Raw genomic sequence first — 20,022 nt, forward strand, 5'->3', positions numbered from 1 at the left:
AATTTTCACAAAAGGAACTGAGAAACCAAATTTTCAAGAAGATTACATACTAACGTTCATTGTATACCAGAGGATTTTGCAAAACCCGATTTCAACTTTTTCACTAGTTCATGGTGTTATGGTGTGTGTAACATTCATGAAAATAGACCAGATGGACGTTGTGCTTTGTTCTCTGCCCAACATAATAATCCTTTGTTGTTTAAAAATATGTATCGAACAAATAATTCCATGTGTGAAAACAGTCGAATACAAAGTATGAAAATGGCCGCGATGTACACAAATTCGCAGAAAAGAAACTTTGCTCATTATGGATCCTTCTACAATGGAAAAGAGATTCAGTGTGTTTATTGCATGCATGCATTGAGACTGCATAAAGCACGTACATGTTGTCTGTCTGCAACTAATGAAGAAAGACCACTCAATCACTCTATAATAGTGCCAGCCTACACTTAGTTTTGTTCATTCGCTTATCATGGATCCGAGAAAGTGGTTGACTGCTGACAAGGAGTTGGAAGAGAGGTTAAAAAACTGTATTGATTGGTATGATGAGTGTGAAAGTGCAATTAGGAAATCAACTCGTGAAAATTATAGTTTGGCGAAACAATTGAAAGAAATTTTTCCAAGCACAGTTAATTTAAATGACATAAGAGACTATCTATGTCATTATCGTCCTCATAATTTGTGTATAGATAAGTTAATTAAAATTGAAGATGAAATTATAAATAGTTGTGCTGGTGAAATGTGTAAATAAACTTTTTCTGCCTTCAAATGATTTTTCATTCTAATATCCCATTCACAATTTTTAGTTTAGTACTCGCCCAGAGCTAGACGTGTCAACAAGTGTGGTGCGATCTTTTTTATACAGGCGAGACATGACTGTCCTCAAGCAACTGTTGTAGGTACAACATGTGCACATTGTTAATTTATAGAACAGAGACACATGTCAAACATCTGGGAAGCCGTTAACATGCAGTGTTATGGTTTTTCAAAATTCAAAAAATTAACTCGTCTCTTGATGGGAATTTCATTTAACAAATTTGATTCAATTGTAAAGAATATAAAATTTTTAACAGGATGTCAAGATGCTGATTTACCGTTAACGAAAACAGAAAATGTACACTTTCCAATTTTATCTGAGATATTTGAATTGCTTGATATACTAGACAGTGGCCATCTACATTATGATTGTACAAATGATTCGCCATTATCTGTTGTTAAAAATTCTGATGAACTTTGAAAATGCTTGTACAATATTGCAGATAAAAAATGTAAAAGAACTTAGATCATTAACCTCTCTCTCTCTGGATTCACTTTAATCTGACAGTATAGCATTAGATATGTGTGAGAGAGAGAGGGAATTTCTCAATTCACTTTAATATGACAGTATAGATGTAGAGTGATAGGGAATTTCTCAATTCACTTTAATCTGTCAGTATAGATGTAGAGAGAGTCATTGACCTCTCTCTGTATTCACTTTAATATGACAGTATGGCATTAGATGTAGAGAGAAGGATTCACTTTAATCTGTCAGTATAGCATTAGGGAATTTTTCCCCCTCAAAGGGAAATTATTTTTTCCCTCACTTTCTTCATCCCCCTCATCAATACTGGGCAAGGGGAAGGGGAAATCTATTTGAGAGAGAGAGATATCTTTCTCTCTTTTCATCCCCCTCATCGCCACTGTACAAGGGGAAGGGGAAATCTATTTTTAGAAAGAGAGAGAGAGAAAGATATATCTCTCTCTTTTCATCCCCCTCATCACCACTGGACAAGGGGAAGGAGAAATCTATTTTTAGAACACCCCCCCCACCCTTTGGGCGTGGGGAAGGGGAGTCGGGATTGACGAGGGGTGAAAGGGGGGAGGGGGTTTTCAAGCAAAAAAGTGTGTCTAAACTCTTAAATTATAACTACTTATGTCCCATGTACTATATGGTAAAACAAAAAATCAATTATAACCCTTGAACTAGAGGTGCTCAAAACGTATAAACCTGCACAAGAGTAGAGGTCTATGAGAAGCTACTCTCAGCAGAAATTGATGTTTTGAGCCATCACAGTTCTCAAGTAATTCCCGCCCATAGTATGTCCCATGTACTATATGGTGAATCAATAAATCCAAAATCCAAATTTCGTGAAAATTGTTAGAGCCGTTCTCGAGATCCATTGAACATAAATAACCAGATATAAAATGAACTAGAGCTCGTTCAATATAATAGAACGTGGGAACAGGAAAATCATTCACACTTCGAAACCAGTGGGACTCAGAACGTGAATACATGCATATGGGTAGATTCCAGAAGTTACAATTTATAGTTGGTTTCAGCAAATAATTATGCCTCCTGCTTCCTCTTTTTCTTAGTTTGTCTAACTTTTCCCTTCATTTTGAAAGAGGAAAATAGAAAAATATCATCACTATAAACCATGATTTTTCAAAAATGTAACATATGTTCTTTTATATGGATTACCATTAAAATCAGTCCAATGAGGAAAATGAAGTTTTGAATCAGATACTTCACAAGTGCTTCCCAACTGCTATTCATACATTGTATGTTTCTTGTAAAAAAATAATTTTTTTTTCTTCCTCTACATTGAAGTTCTGGAAATGTATTTAGGTTTTGCCAATTCCAACTTCCTCTTTTTGGCATTGTTTCCAGGGACACCATACATTCTATTCCAATAATGTTACTCGAGGAGGTACCTTCACACTGTCCCCATATTTACAAATTTACAATATTTACAATATTTACAACATTTACAATATTTACAATCCAAATCCAATCACAAAGTATGTATATTGTTATATTTCCTACTGTTACAATATTTGAAATTTTCTAGTAGATATCAATAGTGGTTCATTGTCAATCGAATATTGTCAATGATACGATTGAAAATCATATCATTGTCAAAACGTGGGAATCGTATCAATTGTAATCGTGGGAATCGTAATTGACAATTGTATCATTGTCAATGATAGATTAGGATAATAATTATAATAATAATCCCTAATCATCATAATTATAATTGCTGTAATAATAATACTATAATGATAATAATAGTAATTCAAGTATTTCACTACTATTTACAAAGAGTACAAACATGATTATACAGATTATTTTCCAAAGATTTTTATGATATAAGTTTTATATACATTCGCACAGTGCATCCCTCTTCAGTTTGAAGCTGTGTGGAGGATGACTAGCACTTTAACAAGAAAAATACATCAAGGCTTTATATTCTACAAAGCTGATATTGAGTTCAATAAGTGAAATAACTATGAAATGAGTAATAGGTAGTTATTAAAATGAAATAAGTAAATAAAGAGGAAGTTTTTCAGGAACTACAATGCTCAGAGTAAATAGAATAAAATGAATATCTATAAAAGAAACTTATTTCATAATACTGTAGATATTTGAAGATTGATAATCAATAAGAGGTAAAGTATATATATATATATATATATATATATATATATATATATATATAATATATATATATATATATATATATATATACATTTCAAATTATTATATATTCAATTTCAAATTATTATAATATCTGTTGAATATAGAAACAGATACCACCTATCAGGAGAGAATCTGTTAAAAGTATCGATAGGGTTCACCTTATCATGAAAATTATAACAAATATTACCTTTAAATAAATGTACCTTGCTTAAGATATAAAATTAGGTGGTTATTTATGATAAATAATAATTATAGTAATGATAATACACATAATAATAATAATGATAATAATAATAATAATAATATAATAATAATAATAAGATTTACATCGTCTTGTTTGACAGAAAGAATAAAGAGGCTTACATTTGATGTGGCAGTGCTCCTTGATGAGAATCTTGTGAGTACCATTGCCAAAAAGAAAAGAAAATACCAGCCCCTGTCAGTTGAACTGAAAGATATGTATAAATTAGGGAAGGTGGTGATAATCCCTATAGTAGTGTCTGCCAATGGACTGGTCACAAAAGAATGGAGACAAGCAATGGAACAACTGCAGTTGGAGAACTGGCATATGAGAATTATGCAGAAAGCAGCAGTCCTTGGTACAACTAATATTGTTTGTAAGTTTCTAAGCATCTGATCTGGAAGAGAGTGAATGAGTCTCTGCTTTGAATTGCAACTATTTTAGTCTTGAGATCAGAATTGATCTCCGGCTACTTAGTTATTAAGACAAAAAATATTTTTCAACAATAATAATAATAATATAATAATAATAATAATAATAATAATAAAACACACCTACCTAATTAATAATTAAAAAAAAATAATAATAATAATCGACAGAATTTATATCGTGTATATCAATGCAGAACAAGTGACTTTTCTGTTGGCACCGCATGACTGATACTTATCTTTCAAGTCATCAAAGACTTGCCACAGATTGTTGTGGCGCCTGCAAAATGAAACAAAGTGTCCTATGGATTTCACACTTGCTCCATCTTGGTAGCCAATAACGCCACGTAAATGATAAATTTTATTTTTGATGTTCAATGTTTTTGGTACATCAAACAGATTTACATCTAGGTCACCCTTCTGAATATGAACTATCAGGTCAATAAGTAGGTTTGGACCTAGTGTGATGTTTGTTTGACATTGACAGTTCTCTCTTTTGTTATTATTTGAGCAGATCACACTTTGAGTATCTTCTAAAATTATTTCAATATCGTTCTGCATGTCAATGAAATTACCATGCTCAATAAAAAGATCAAAATGATTTTTCACCTCTATTGTGCTGCAATCACAATTTTCACATGAGGAAGCGAAAAATGCTGAAGGGAGCTCAGTCATGACAGCATCCAGCATTTTGCTGACAGTGGAGACTGAATTTATTCGATAAAGACCTTGCACCAAAGGGGTTAATTGAAAATATTTAGCCAGCAAAATAGCCCTTTTTTATAAATCTGGGCACATATTCGCATTGTTATAATGGATTTTACAATTTCAGACATGTCAGTCTGTTTGGACATGAGATATTCATTATAATTTCTACTGTCACAAGCTGCGCTGCATAGTACTTGGCACAAAGAATCGAACATGCAGGTATTTGATGCGACTACTTTCTTGCCATCCAACATCCAAGGTTTTAGCTTGGGATCATCTCCATTACGTAAAATGCCAATTGGAATAATTTTCCTTTGATCTGAAAGATCTATTATTCCCCATTCAGAAGACGGCTCTAGGTAGGAAGAATGAGGGCGTTTTCTCACAAGAGGAATATCATTTACCCCTCTCCAATTCTCCTCGCAGTTTAGCTCTTTCTCAAATTCATTGACTACATCCCGTGACTGTGTAAACATACCGTGACTCACCTTAGCTTTATCAGGTGAATAATCTTCAATTTTTTCAAGATTATGATATGTTGTCATTTCTTCACTCACTGTTTGAGGATTCATAATCTCACCTACTTCATCACATTCATTCAAATAATTTTCTTCTTCATTCATTTCAATTGATTGGTGACATTCGTTTCTTTGGCGCAACTCTGTGGTCTCTCTCTTCAATTTCAATGAGCCATCAATGAATTTTATATGGCGAAACACAAATGTGTCAGCTCTTGTAGGAATCTCGTTAGCTTGAAAAACTTTGTTTTTTATTATGGAGAATTGGGTTTCTACTACAGAGCTTGATGCAGTTGAACCTCCATAACCAAAATGAGGTTGCATCAATGCAGTCCAAAGTGGGATGAGGTTTGATATTTTCAACAAATCTTCCACCACATTTGGGAGAAACTGTTGATTATTCCTGTCTCCCACATCATTTTTCCTATCCATAACTTTGTTTTTAGTTCCCATTACAAAATCCCGGAATGTTTTTGATGATTCTTGAGAAGGCAGTTTGAAATCAACTTCTTCATTGTCATCAGCCATCCCAAAATCTGTTTCTGCTTCCTCATACGGAATATCTGATGAAGAAATTTTCTTCTGCAAATATATTTTTGCTTTCTCTGATTCTGTTGGTTGCTCATTAGGCAAGCTTTACTAAGTTACTGAGCATTTATTGGAATAAAGAAATTGAATTGAATTGAATTGCTTCCTTCAGTCTCATAAAAAGCAACTGTCATGATTTTTCTTAAGACTTTTTTAAAATGACTAAGGTCACTTTTATTAATAATAAAATTACACAGAAAAACATTTGATGGATTTCAGGGAATTTCACCCATAATTACCCACTTTTCATATTTAATGGTAACTGTAGGAAAAATTTAATGTGAAATACGGGCGAAGAGTTCCTCTGCTGCACTCAAGAAACGTCTTTCGGTAAACGTTTCTTTCGGTGCAGCAAACCGTCACTTTGCGCACAAGTTGCACAAATAACTATATCAGAACAGGAAAGACATATGTATGCTCTGCTTCACTGCTCAACTCAGACTGAGACTGAAACTGAATGAATGCAATAGTTGCATAATAGTGGCATAGTTGCTGCAATCATCACAGAGGTGAGTAGGAGGGGAGCAATGAACATCTGCTTCTACAGCAGTGCTACCAACAGTAAAACTGGATGAAAAAGAAATTTACCATGTAAGGCTCTATGCACAGTCGCGTTTTGTACGAGTGGAGCGACTCTCTGCTGGTTAGCCAATTTCAGTTCAGTCAATTTGTACTCAGCAATTTTCGCGGCTTGGAAAACGTGGCCATTGATAGGAGAGTTCTGATTTCGAATTCTCAATGTTTTTTGTAATACCGGACATCAGCAATTTTTTATGAAGATTACAATTATTGAAGGAATCAATTATTATTCATCGACATTTGTTACTTGAATTAATCAGTTGATAACTGATATGGTTGATAACTAATAACTATATTTTGTTGAAAATTAAGAGAAAATAATACAGCTTTTTCAAAAATACCTTTTACTTCTTTTTTAAATACAATAAACCTCTAATATTATGAAACCAATCAAATAATTTGATAGAAATATAAATTCAAGGACTTACTCCAACATCCTGGTGGAAATTCAAAATAAATAAACATCAGTTTTGACCTATTCGAAATTATAATAAACATTGATGAACTTATATAATGAACATTGTTTTAATAATCTTGAATCAGTCAATACTCTATTCTTGTACAGGTTTCCACGTTTTAAGCACCCTAGTTCAGGAGTTATTATCAATTTTTGATTTACCATATAGTACATGAAGCATACTTTGAGTGGGAATTACTCAAGAACTGAGATGGCTCAAAACGTGAATTTCTGCTGTAATAAGCTTCTTAAAGACCTCTCCTCTTGTGCAGGTTTCCACGTTTTGAGTACCTCCAGATCAGGAGTTATGATTAATTTTAGATTTACCATTTAGTACATGGAGCATACTATGAGTGAGTATTACTCGAGAACTGTGATGGCTCAAATGTCATTCTCTAACGTTTTGAGCACCTCTAGTTCAGGAGTTATAATTGATTTTTGATTATCATATAGTACATGGGACATACCATGAGTGGGAATTACTTGAGAACTGTGATGGCTCAAAACGTCAATTTTCTGCTGAGAGTAGCTTCTCATAGACCTCTACTCTTGTGCAGGTTTCCACGTTTTGAGCACCTCTTGTTTAGGGCTAATAATTAATTTCTGTTTTCTCATATAGTACATGAGACATACTATGAGTGGGAATTACTTGAGAACTGTGATGGCTCAAAACGTCATTTTCTGCTGAGAGTAGCTCCTCATAGACCTCTACTCTTGTGCAGGTTTCCACGTTTTGAGCACCTCTAGTTCAGGAGTTATAATTGATTTTTGATTTATCATATAGTACATGGGACATACTATGAGTGGGAATTACTTGAGAACTGTGATGGCTCAAAACGTCAATTTCTGCTGAGAGTAGTTTCTCATAGACCTCTACTCTTGTGCAGGTTTCCACATTTTGAGCACCTCTAGTTCAGGAGTTATAATTGATTTTTGATTTATCATATAGTACATGGGACATACCATGAGTGGGAATTACTAGAGAACTGTGATGGCTCAAAACGTCAATTTTCTGCTGAGAGTAGCTTCTCATAGACCTCTACTCTTGTGCAAGTTTCCACGTTTTGAGCACCTCTAGTTCAGGAGTAATAATTGATTTTTTGTTTCACCATATAGTGGGACATACTATGAGTGGGAATTACTTGAGAACTGTGATGGCTCAAAACGTCAATTTCTGCTGAGAGTGGCTTCTCATAGACCTCTACTCTTGTGCAGATTTCCACGTTTTGAGCACCTCTTGTTTAGGACTAATAATTAATTTCTGTTTTCTCATATAGTACATGGCGCATTCTATGAGTGTGAGTTTCTCGAAAACGGTGGTTTCTCAAAACAGAATAATAGTTGCTCAAATCATCTCAAAACGAGCTCAGAATGATGCCATGTCTAGTTCTCCGATTCCGGAAAGTGGAGAGCTGGCATTAAGTTAGCTCTCCAATTTTTTAAACGTCATTTCTCGAAAACGGTGTGTGCTCAAAACGAAATAAAAGTTGCTCAATTCTGCTCAAAACAAGCTCAAAACGATGGTGTGTTTAGTTTCTCGATTTTGAGAAGTGGAGAGCTGGCATTAAGTTGGCTCTCCAATTTTTGAGACGTCATATCTCGAAAACGGTGGATGCTCAAAACGAAATAAAAGTTGCTCAAATCAGCTCAAAACGATGGAGTTGAGAAATTTCAAAAATATTTTAGAGGAGAGCCAACTTAATGTTGGTCATAGTATGTACTCTTCTTTACTGGTAGACTTAGGAGATCGCACGTATTTGAATGACTCTTACAAGAGGAGTTTCATAAATATAATTTTTAGAGCGAGAGCTTCTATGCTGTCGCTAAATTTCAGACTAGACAGGGAGGAGAATAGGCATATATGTTCCTTATGTAACAGTAGAGAGCCTGAGAGCTTGGTCCACTTCATGGGTAAGTGTAAAGTACTGGGGGCGATTAGACAGACTTGGTTTCGTTACACATATATAAGTGAAGATACAATAATTAGTTATTTGAATGGTAGAGATTGGTACCGCCTTGTTGGGTATCTTAGGGATGCTCTGCGTTATAGGCAATGGTTGGTCAGGGAATTCAACAGCTAGGATTGCTTGATATTTTATTTTTTATACTAAGAAATTACTTTCAATTTACTTACTGGAAACTTAATTTGCTTGTAAGTTGAATGGTCATACAGATATTAAATTACGTTTTTCCACTCAAGTAGGCTTGATAATGTTTGATTCAAACAAGAAATTTCATTATAATTATTATCATTTGTGTAAAACATACTCTATTTAGCAATGTTATATTATCTAAATCAACAATTTTTCTTAGTGTACATGACAATAATTTATATTAGTGTAGTATTGAGCTGTTCAATTTGACCATGACAGGAAATTGATCAGTTGCGACCTGAAAACTCTGACACCAGACCTGAGCCAGCCAGGTCACTCGATATTATTATTATTATTATTATTACCATGACAGGATGGATGAGAATAAACAGTAGCTGAGAAAAATAAAATAAAATCAAAGCTTTCTTTTGGCTAGACCTACCAGTGTTGGAAGTAGAACGTTTCATTTCTGGGGATGAGATAAGAATCGATGCAGCGATACTGTTATAGTTTGATTATCTAAGTTGTGAAAAATACCGTACGCTTAAATCTGGTCTGCGTTGAGAATCGAATTGAAGAATAAAATTGATTAGCAAGACGAAGGTCAAAACTCAGATAAGGTAGTTATTGAAAGTGTATTATAGAGTAAACAACTCGACTGACGGCTTCTGCCAAGTCTATGATGAGTTTTGTGAATTAACATTTTTTGGTACTGTACTTATTCCTTTGAAAGACATTGTGAACTGGTTTTTGCATTATTATGTATTTGCTTTGTTCATATAAATCATCTTTCTATTCTATTCTATTCTATTCTATATATATATATATATATATATATATAATATATATATATATTATTCATTGATATTAAAGAACTTGATATTGATATAAGAACTTGGAAAACTATGATTTATTCATCCAATCTCCTTCATTGATAACTTCACATAACTGGAGTTTCGTGTTGAAACAAACCCATCTTTAGCCGAACTAATGAGCTAATGCACTGATGTAATCATAAATCATTTCATGTTATTTCGGAATAATGAAAATAATATACAGGATGGGTGAAAAATCCGAGAACGGCTTAAAATCTCATACACAAAGGTAATTTGACGGTGGATGTGATTGGGGATCCTACTAAAATTAAAAATACTACTACTTCACTATGTCTTCAAAAATCTGATCCGTCATCTTGGATTCACCATTTTGAATGCAACTCTATTTTGAAATTGGAAGAAAAAATGAATGGCGAAAACTGCATATCGATATCTCAAACCATTTCGAAGATATCCATTATATTATTAATCAATTCTATTCAAAGCACAAAGGAAAAAAAGTATGAAACCGGCTTGGAATCTCATAAAAAAATAGATTTCAAGGTGAGTGTGATTAGGGATCCTACTCAAAATAATTTATTATATACACTTCACACTTTATTTCATTTCTGATTTGCATGATATTGATTTATGATGTGAATATCTTGCAAACGGTTTGAGATATCGATGTGCGGTTTTCGCCATTCATCTTGTCTTGAAATTCCGTATTGAAATCATGTATCGCATGATCAAGTTCCTATTTTTAAAAAAATAAGTTAAATCAAAATGGCGAATCCAACATTTCTGAAGTCGTGGAATAGTTATTTGTGCAACTAGTGCGCAAAGTGACAGTTTGCTGCACCGGAGTAAACGTTTACGAGCTGTAGGCGAGGGCGGAAATGGTTTCTTGAGTGCAGCAAACGAACTTTGCGCACATATTCCACATTAAATTTTTCTTACAGTTACCATTGAATATGAAAAGTGGGTAATTATGGGTAAAATTCCCTGAAATCCATCAAATGTTTCTCTGTGTAATTTTATTATTAATAAGAACCTTAATTTATTCAAAGTTGAATAATATTAATTGAATTATAATGATTAGTGATTCAATTGAAAATTTATGTGACTGCTTGAAGGGGGTTTATGTTATGTAAGCATTGAAATGACTATAATAAAGGCACATAATGGCAACGCTGTTCTCCACTGCCATTCATTATAACGTGGGCCTCAATACGAGTATTACCAACTTAATTTTTATTTTGCTGCACTGGTGCTCCATATAACCTACTAACTATTTTTTGTTGTCATGCTGCAAATCTGGAGTACGCAAAGTACTCACTTTGCGCACTAGTGCGGAAAAGTGATTCTTTGCAGCCTGCAATCAGTGCACAAATGGTCACTTTTCAAGGTATATGTAGGAAAAAGTTTTTTTTTAATATGAGTAGGATGCCCAATCACATCCTTGACGGTGGATTACCTTTGTGTATGAGATATTAAGCTGCGTTCTTGGACTTTTCACCCACTCTGTATGTCTCTTTGGTTCTCTCAAGTTATATGAAATTACTAGCAGGAACCCGTGCCTTGCAAGGATCTATTTTCAAACTTGATAATATGAAAACTTGACGTAATGAAGTTTTGAAGAATTGGAAATAGGCCTATAACTATCCGTGGTTAATTAAGAATCTAGCCTATATGCAAAATTTCAAGTTAATTAGTTCAGTAGTTCAGACGTGATGATGCGTCAAACATAATTTTCCAATCCCGTACGTGTATAAGCCAACTCTTAATTTTATTATAGATATGGTTAACGACTGCAAGAGATAGGAGTGTGGAATAGAATAGTTGTGAAACTATGATAGTGTCAGAAGTGTCTCAAACTCAATAGTAGGTACAACATGAACTTTTTGAAAGTTATTTGAAAAAAATGTTAAAACAACACAACTGAAAGTTGTCAACCTTATCATTCTACCTCCATTTGGAGAGGCTTTTGTTTGAGCCAATCTATCTTCTATCTTCTATATATATATATATATATATATATATATATATATATATATATGACAATGAATGTATGTTTGTGTGTTTGTTCCCCATGACTTGAAAAATACTTGACATAACCGCATGAAACTTTGGGAATATGTTGTGTGAATATTGGGGATGGTTTCTGACCAGATATTTTAATAGGGCGGCTAAAAATGATTATTTATTAATCCATTTAACAGACCTATGTTTTCGAAATTGTCGGCCTAGCGGCTACCGAAGAACGGAAAGATGATCATGATTCAAGATCATATTGAGATAATATGATTCAGCATCTATAGTTACCAGCTGAAATAAACACGTCACCCTATGATAAATTGTCTAGGCTGCTGGTATTACAACGATAATTTGGAGTTGAAGTGTTGTTGATTAGTACCAGCTAATCAACCACATTAGAACCAGATAATGGTTCCTCAGATGACCTTTACAAATAATTATCACTCCTCTATCATTGAGTAACCGGAAAATGTTGGAAAAAAATTTTCACCTCATGGAAGGGAGTTGTTCATATTACATTCATTGATAGCAGAATAATTTACATTGTTTCAAATTCAGCTTAGCTTATATTCATCCAAAAATGGAAGATGGGAAGAATATGTAATTCCTGGTGATTCATCGTACATCACATATTTCGTGGACCATCTATTGACAATCAACAACTATGAAAACATTGGAATCATCTTTGAAACACTGATTTATCAGTTTCTATTTTTTTTTAATTCAAAACTTTACTGTTAGATATTACTACCAATTGATTGAGAAGAAAATGTTTTGGGAATAATGAATGCTGCATGACTAAGCACATAGGAAGTTCGTATTCAGATGTAAATGAAAATATTGATTGTCTGATAAATTTCATGATTCACCAAATAAAGTAAAGTGTGACATGAGATACATTGACTTTTTGGCGGTACGAAGTTCGCCAAGTAAGCTAGTTGTAAATAAAGATTTATTATTAATAGTCAACGCTGAAAAAAGACAGGCTAAATCACCAGGAATACTATAAATTCTATGAAGGACCAGTAAGCCATTAATGTTGAGTAGCTCAATCACTTCCATTATGGACACAGGATACATTATGGACAATAAATACGAAATAAATATGAAATTTATTAGCTACAGAATAAAATACTTTGATTGAAGTGCCCCGACTACTACAATATGAATAACCATTTAGATCAAATTTGAAGAATTACTCACATCTCTCATCAACTCGTACTTTTTGCTCACAAAATATTAACACTAAAATATAAGTTATATTGAATGAACTCACAGCTAGTACTCAAGTTTGTCTTTTTCTGGCCGTGCTACAAATTGACGTAGGTTTATGTTTGACATCTTGTTTTTGTAATCTTGTTGTCAATTAAGAAATTTTCCAATGTGATTTTTGTTTGCAATAAGATTTTAATTTGAAAAAAGAATTATCAACAAACTCCTAACCAAAGAAAATCTCTGTGCTCTTTTCTAATCGGAATGTATGAGACTCCATTTACAGCTGATAGAAGTCGCAACCGAACTGGCCAATAAGCATACAAAAATGGAACAAAAACGTGGCAAGCTCGCGCTTTCGATCCACAGAAAATTAAATTCGATCAGCTGATTGATAAAAATATTTTAAGCTTTCCAATGATTACAACATATGTTAGAATATCATGTGTCAATATTATTCCAGTTCCATATGGCATCCACCTTACCATGTTCATAACCTTACTAAATAGGATCCTTTTTCATCCTTTGAAACCCTTAGAGGCAAAATATCTCAAAATCCATTCTTAGAGCGCGTCTAGCATCTTTGAAAAATATTTATGCAGAGTTTTAAGTCTGTAGACCAATTAGTTTGAGCTGTGGTGTTATTTTACATGAAAATTTAAAAAAAAAATGCCCTCTCCTGGACGCCTCTCTGCTCCTGGTCGGAATTCTTTTGCATAGATCTTATTTTTTTTCGTAGATGAACAAAAAAGTTCCTCATGACTTTGCTGTGCAATGAGCGGTTGAAAAGTACAAAATTTTTGGGGGGCCCCATCTCCCTCAGGGGGGCAAATTACTGAAAAATCCTTTCTTAGTGGATGTTTAAAGGCTATCATAAACAATTGTGCAAAATTTCAAGTTTGTAGGCTCAGTAGTTTGGGCTGTGGTGTGATTTCAGTCGGGGTTTAGCCTTTTATAGTTATAGAGATAGTCCAGTCAAAGAAGGGTTATAGAGGGAAATGTTTGGAAGACAATTTTTGACCCCGCAGTTCTGTTTAGGGTAGTAAGGAGGTAAACATATCAAAAGTCCCCACCCCTGCCACCTGTGCTAAGGGGGTTAGGGTGGTTCAAAGGTTCCATTTTATGGTTTCTCGTATATAACTCGAAAACTATGTATCTTACGGACATAAATGATATATACAAAATTGAAGCTCATATATTTTCCTACAATATTCATCCTACAACTTTTTCATATCTTCTCTAGTTTTCGAGATATCTGCTCTTGAAAATGTGACATTTTTGAAAAAACACGTTTGCCTCCAATTTTTTTTAATTTTTGCTCTTATAACTTTGGAAAAACAATGGGAAAAATCCATGCTGATTGTCAACTTATAGAGAATTTATTTCTCTTCAATTTGATGTATAATTTCAGACTATTACGAATTTTCCTACACTTTTTGCAGCAGCTTTAGGGTTGATTGTGAAATCTACATTTCTGTAGAAACAATAGACCAATCGACAAAGGAATTTGGAGGGAATGTTTTAAACACAATTTTTGACACTGCAGCTTTGTTAAGACTAGTTAGGAGAAGAACATATCAAAAGTCCTCATTCATAACTCATGTGCTAAGGGAATGAGAATGGTTTAAAAGTTGTATTTTTCAGCGTTTTGCTCCCACGCTCATATCTCGAGAGAAATGCGTTCAACTTACAAAACTAACCATTCGAAAATGAAGCTTGATAAATTCTCTACACTTTTTGTTCAGTGGGATTTTGTGATATTCCCAATAGTTCCCGAGATATCCGCTCTTGAAGGTGTATAATTGTTGAAATAACAGGTTTTTATCCAATGTTTTGCTCTTTCATGGTTCATAACTCTCCAACAATGCATCGTAAAAATGTATGCTTATCGTATGTTTGTAGAGCATTGAATCCTCTTCGAAATGATGTATTATTCCACTATTCCAAGTTTTCCTTTCATTGTTAGAGCAGCTTCAATGTAGGAGTGAAATTTTCATTGTTGCAACAATTGATCGTTTGACAATGACATTTGAAGGATGTGTCTGTGGAACAATTTTTACTTTGCAGCTTAATTTGAACTAGTTAGTAGGTGAACATACCAAAAGTGCACAACTTTATCCCCTCTGTTGAAGGCGTGGAACCACTGAGTTGACACTTGTTGCATCAATGAAAATTTCACCTCCTACATTGAAGCTGCTATAACAATGAAAGGAAAACTTGGAATAGTGAAAATATACATAATTTCGAGAAGAATTTAATGCTCTACAAACCTACAATAAGCATCAGTTCTTACGATGCATTGTTGGAGTGTTATAAGCCCTGAAAAAGCAAAACATTGGATAAAAACCTGTCATTTTAACAACTACACACCTTCAAGAGCGAATATCTCGGGAGCTGTTGAGAAAATCACAAAATTCTACTTAACAAAAAGTGTAGAGAATTTATCAAGCTTCAATTTCGAATGGTTAGTTTTGTCAGTTGGAGCAATTTGAGCGTGGGAGCAAAACGCTGAAAAATGCAACTTTTAAGCTACCCTCATCCCCTTAGCACATATTATGAATATGAATATGATATGTTCTTTTGGACTTTTGATATGTTCTTCTCCTAACTACTCTTAACAAAGCTGCAAAGTCGAAAATTGTGTTTAAAACATTCCCTACGAATTCCTTTGTCAATTCGTCTATTGTTGCAAAAAAGGAGATTTCACAATCAACCCTAAAGCTGCTGCAAAAAATGTAGGGAAATTCGTAAAAGTGTGAAACTATACATCAAATTGAAGAGAATTAAATGCTCCATAGGTTCATTTTCAGCATGGATTTTTCCCATCGATATTTCAAAAGTTATAAGAGCGAAAATTGAAAAAAATTGAAGGCAAACATGTTTTTTCAAAAATGTCATATCTTCAAGAGCGGATATCTCGAAAACTAGCGGAGATATAAAAAAAGTTGTTCGATGAATATTGTAGGAGATTATGTGAGCTTGAATTTTGTATATAACAATTATGTCCGTTAGATACATAATTTTCCAGTTATATGCGAGAAACCAAAAAATTGTACCATTGAACCACCCCCACCCACTTAGCACAATGGTTAGGGGTGGGGATTTTTGATATGTTTACCTCCCTACTACCCTAAACAGAACTGTGGGGTCAAATATTGTCTTCCAAACATTTCCCTCTATACTTTTTTTGAGCATTCATTGCCTGGACTATTAAAAGGAAAAAGTATTTCCTATAAGGTAAGAATTGTATGCTTGAGTGAAGGAATATTTTCAGTGATATGTGAAGAGAATACATACTGTGTATAGCCTGGAAACCGCATGCAAAAGTGCTGAATATTGGATATTAATTTGTTCCAGGTGGTTTCACCAATTGCTGGATGTTAGTTGTTGACGACATGTCGATGTCAAACATGGACCTAGAACTGGCTTCGAACTTCGAAGAGGATGACAGGGACGGCATGCTTGTTGCACAAGCAAATGTATTCCCAAAACAAGGTAGGCCTATTCTATTTCATCACTGTCTTACACTCCAATACTGAGCATTGGGCCCTCATTTCAAGCAATTGCATTCTCTCTGCATCATATTTGCTCCCTTGTTGCTTGTGACTTAAATACAAAGCTTTCATGACTAGCCTTGAAGCTTTACAATGATAACAAAAAAATAATAGAATACAGAGCATTAGATAGCTTCAGGATCATTATGAAGCTTCAGGATATCGTACTTATACTTTTGGCATAGTCACAAAGAAACATCGTTGTGGTTATTGAATTTGTAAATATTTGTGGAAACACGAATTTTGTAGTAGGCCTATATGTGTGGTAATACGCTTCTTAATCGTTGATGTTATTAGTAGAACAATAACATCGAAGTAAGAATTCTCAAAGAACAAGGGTGTTTTGTTCATTGAAAGCTCTATTTCAATTGTCCTCATCCTTACATGGAAGAAAAAGATTTACAGAAAAAATGAAATATTTTTTTCATATAATACTGAATTTTTGGCATATGCAGACATTAAAGTTATTGATGATGATGGTTCATACAAAGATTCATAATACTCATGATAATTAGATGGGTTTTGAAAATTATTTTCATACTGATAAAATTATCAAACTTGAAAGGAATCAGTATACTCATATTCGGTTCTGTAAGCCGATTGATAATTTAAAGGTAGGCTAAACAAACATATTATATTAAGACTTATTTTGAAAGTGGATCTCTGAGTAACTTATGTTTCTGTGAACGGTGAACTTCGCACAATTACATAATATGTTTCATGGTCAAAATAAATGTAGATGATTATCACATCAACATAAAACAACGAACAACTGATGAGTTGTTTATGAGTTGATCCAATTCATCTACTATGTAAGCAAGGACGAGCGTTCCAACAAGCAAACATGTCACTCACAATGTACTAAGATTGCCTGAGAATCAGTTCTTGGTGAGAGTTAATTGATTGGAGGGAACTCTGTGTACCATGTTAACTTGTTAAAGCACTAATCAGTGACAGGTTTCCAGCTAGGGTACACCAGACTTCTACTAAAAACCTTTCCAATGTTTTATTTCCAATGCCAATCATCTGTTGTGAAAAGTGATCACTGACTAAGTGATCTCTCACCTAGTGAGCACAGTGAAAACTGTCACTCAACGTCAATCCCGGAATTTACATGATTATTGATACTTAAATTATTATCTATCGAATATAGATTTTAAAAACTTATTCTCAAAATGAATAACACAATTTTGAATTATGGAAAAGTACTACAACACCACACACAACACAACAGATTGTGAATTCATTTTGATGAATAAGATATCTGTTATCATGAGAATATTTTTCTTCTTTATCAACTTCAGTCCTCACTATGTTATACTGCACTATATCTAATAATATTTGTATTAAGATCAAAAGATTATCAATATCAATATTATTTCTGTAGCATAATAGCATCATATTCGCCAGAGTGGTCGGCCCTGTACACACGATAGAAGACGTGGATCATGATCACTGAACAGTGTTCGTCGTGTATTACCCATATAATAATAATATAATAATAATAATAATAATAATAATGAATAACTGAAATTTAAATTGATTTATTTCTTCTTCTCTTACAAAATACAATATGTATATACAATATTAAATGTGGAGAACGCTCCTAATATGGACAAATGCCTGTGAGTGAGGAGCGAGTTCCAAATACAATTGAGTAATTTATACTTATAAGAATAAAGACAAATTATGGAAAAGTAAAGATTTCAGCTTTTATAATAATTATTGATGAATAACAGGTGACAAAATACCTACAATATAAAATCTAAAATACCTATAAGTAGCATAATACAGTATCTTTTCAAGTAGGTAACTTACACTTTTCAGGCATCAACATAGATGGATGCCAACATGCACTCCGAAAAAAAAAACACACATACACACACACACACACACACACACACACACACATACATACACACACACACCACACACACACCACACACACACACACACACACACACATAATAATCTATATTGACATACGTAGAAATAACATAATCATCTAGTTCATTACAACTGATACTAGAGATCCACTCATCAACATTTTTTATAAATGACCAATTCTTTTATTCTATTATTTAAGTTTCTTCTAAAACCGACGATGTTCAGATTATGGAACTGACTGCTAAGCGCCAGTCCAGAGAAATCTCTTCTCAAACCAATAATGTCCAAGCAGGAATGGAACTGATTATTGGGTGACAGTGCAGAGAAGTCTCTTCTCAAACCACAGGACTGGTGAATGAAGACTTGAAAGAACATTTTAATATTGCACATCAGAATAAAACTTATAAAAAATAATAATAAAAATAGCGTGATTGACTGCATCCGACTTGGAAGTTGGTCAAATAATGGATCTCTTGCTGGAGGTAAACACTAACCTCATGGACCAAATTATGGTATTGAGTGACAAGCTTGAGGAATCGAGAAGGAAGATAATTATTGTTCTTCAGGAGATCGTGGCAGACGCCAAAGAAATGGACATCATCATTTCTCATTTCCGGAGGTATCTGCCATCGTGCTCAACCACATCTAAGGTGTCAAATTCACATACCAAACAGAAACGATACAACTCAAACGACTTTCATAAAGAGCAGTTAGAAGGAAATTCATTCAATCTTGATCCAGTAAAAATAACATGTTTTTCCGATAGTCAAGGAAGGCGGGTTGTGAATGGAGTCTTGTCAAAAAGTTAGCATAATGTTGTAAATATGATGAAGCCGGGAGCCAAGTTTAAAAATAGTCCAGGCAACGAAGACAGAAATGCCAAATAGGGGAAATAATTCATGTATAAGCCAAAATTGGTACAGTTGTAGGGGAAGGCTTCTTGAACAACATACTAAAAGTACTGACCGATGAGGGTCGTGCTAAGTGGGGGAGGGGGCTCTAAAGGTGCATTTTTTGGTCTTTTGTAAATAACTCAGAAACTATGACCTCCGGGAAAATTATTATTAGTAAAATGAAACTACGTAATATTTTATACAAAAAGGTCATATGCACGTTTCCGATAGGATTAATAATAGTGGAGATATAAAGTGGAGAAAAAAGGGAAAAATATTCATTGTTCAAAATTACTATAGTTTACTCTTACAAATTCAACTTATACTACAACAAATAATAATAATACTATGTGTAGTTTTTAATACCGGTTTGTGCAAGTAATCCTAGTGAAGGTATGGAGGGCTTAAAGTGAAGATCATGTGGCTGTGGAAGGGGTGAGCCGACGGCTGGAACGTGGTGGAGTGCTATGCCAAAAACACTTCTCGCCAGCCTATTCAATAGTCTCTGGTGATGTTGAGGAATCTGTGAAGACAGCAGAGATGTCAGAGTGA

General features: G+C 33.9%; 1 protein-coding gene across 3 annotated transcripts in view; it reads left to right on the forward strand.

Moving 5' to 3' along the window:
- The window catches only part of LOC111053607 (KH domain-containing, RNA-binding, signal transduction-associated protein 2), a 1,288,254-nt gene that overhangs the window by 144,013 nt on the left and 1,124,219 nt on the right, over positions 1–20,022 (forward strand). For all 3 annotated transcript variants that reach the window (XM_039441331.1, XM_039441334.1, XM_039441333.1), the window contains exon 2: positions 16,494–16,631. In XM_039441331.1, the coding sequence (XP_039297265.1) occupies positions 16,514–16,631 (118 nt within the window). In that variant the 5' untranslated portion in view covers positions 16,494–16,513. The remainder of the gene's footprint in view (positions 1–16,493; positions 16,632–20,022) is intronic.

The sequence above is a fragment of the Nilaparvata lugens genome, chromosome X (assembly GCF_014356525.2).
Source record: "Nilaparvata lugens isolate BPH chromosome X, ASM1435652v1, whole genome shotgun sequence".
NCBI lineage: Eukaryota > Metazoa > Arthropoda > Insecta > Hemiptera > Delphacidae > Nilaparvata > Nilaparvata lugens.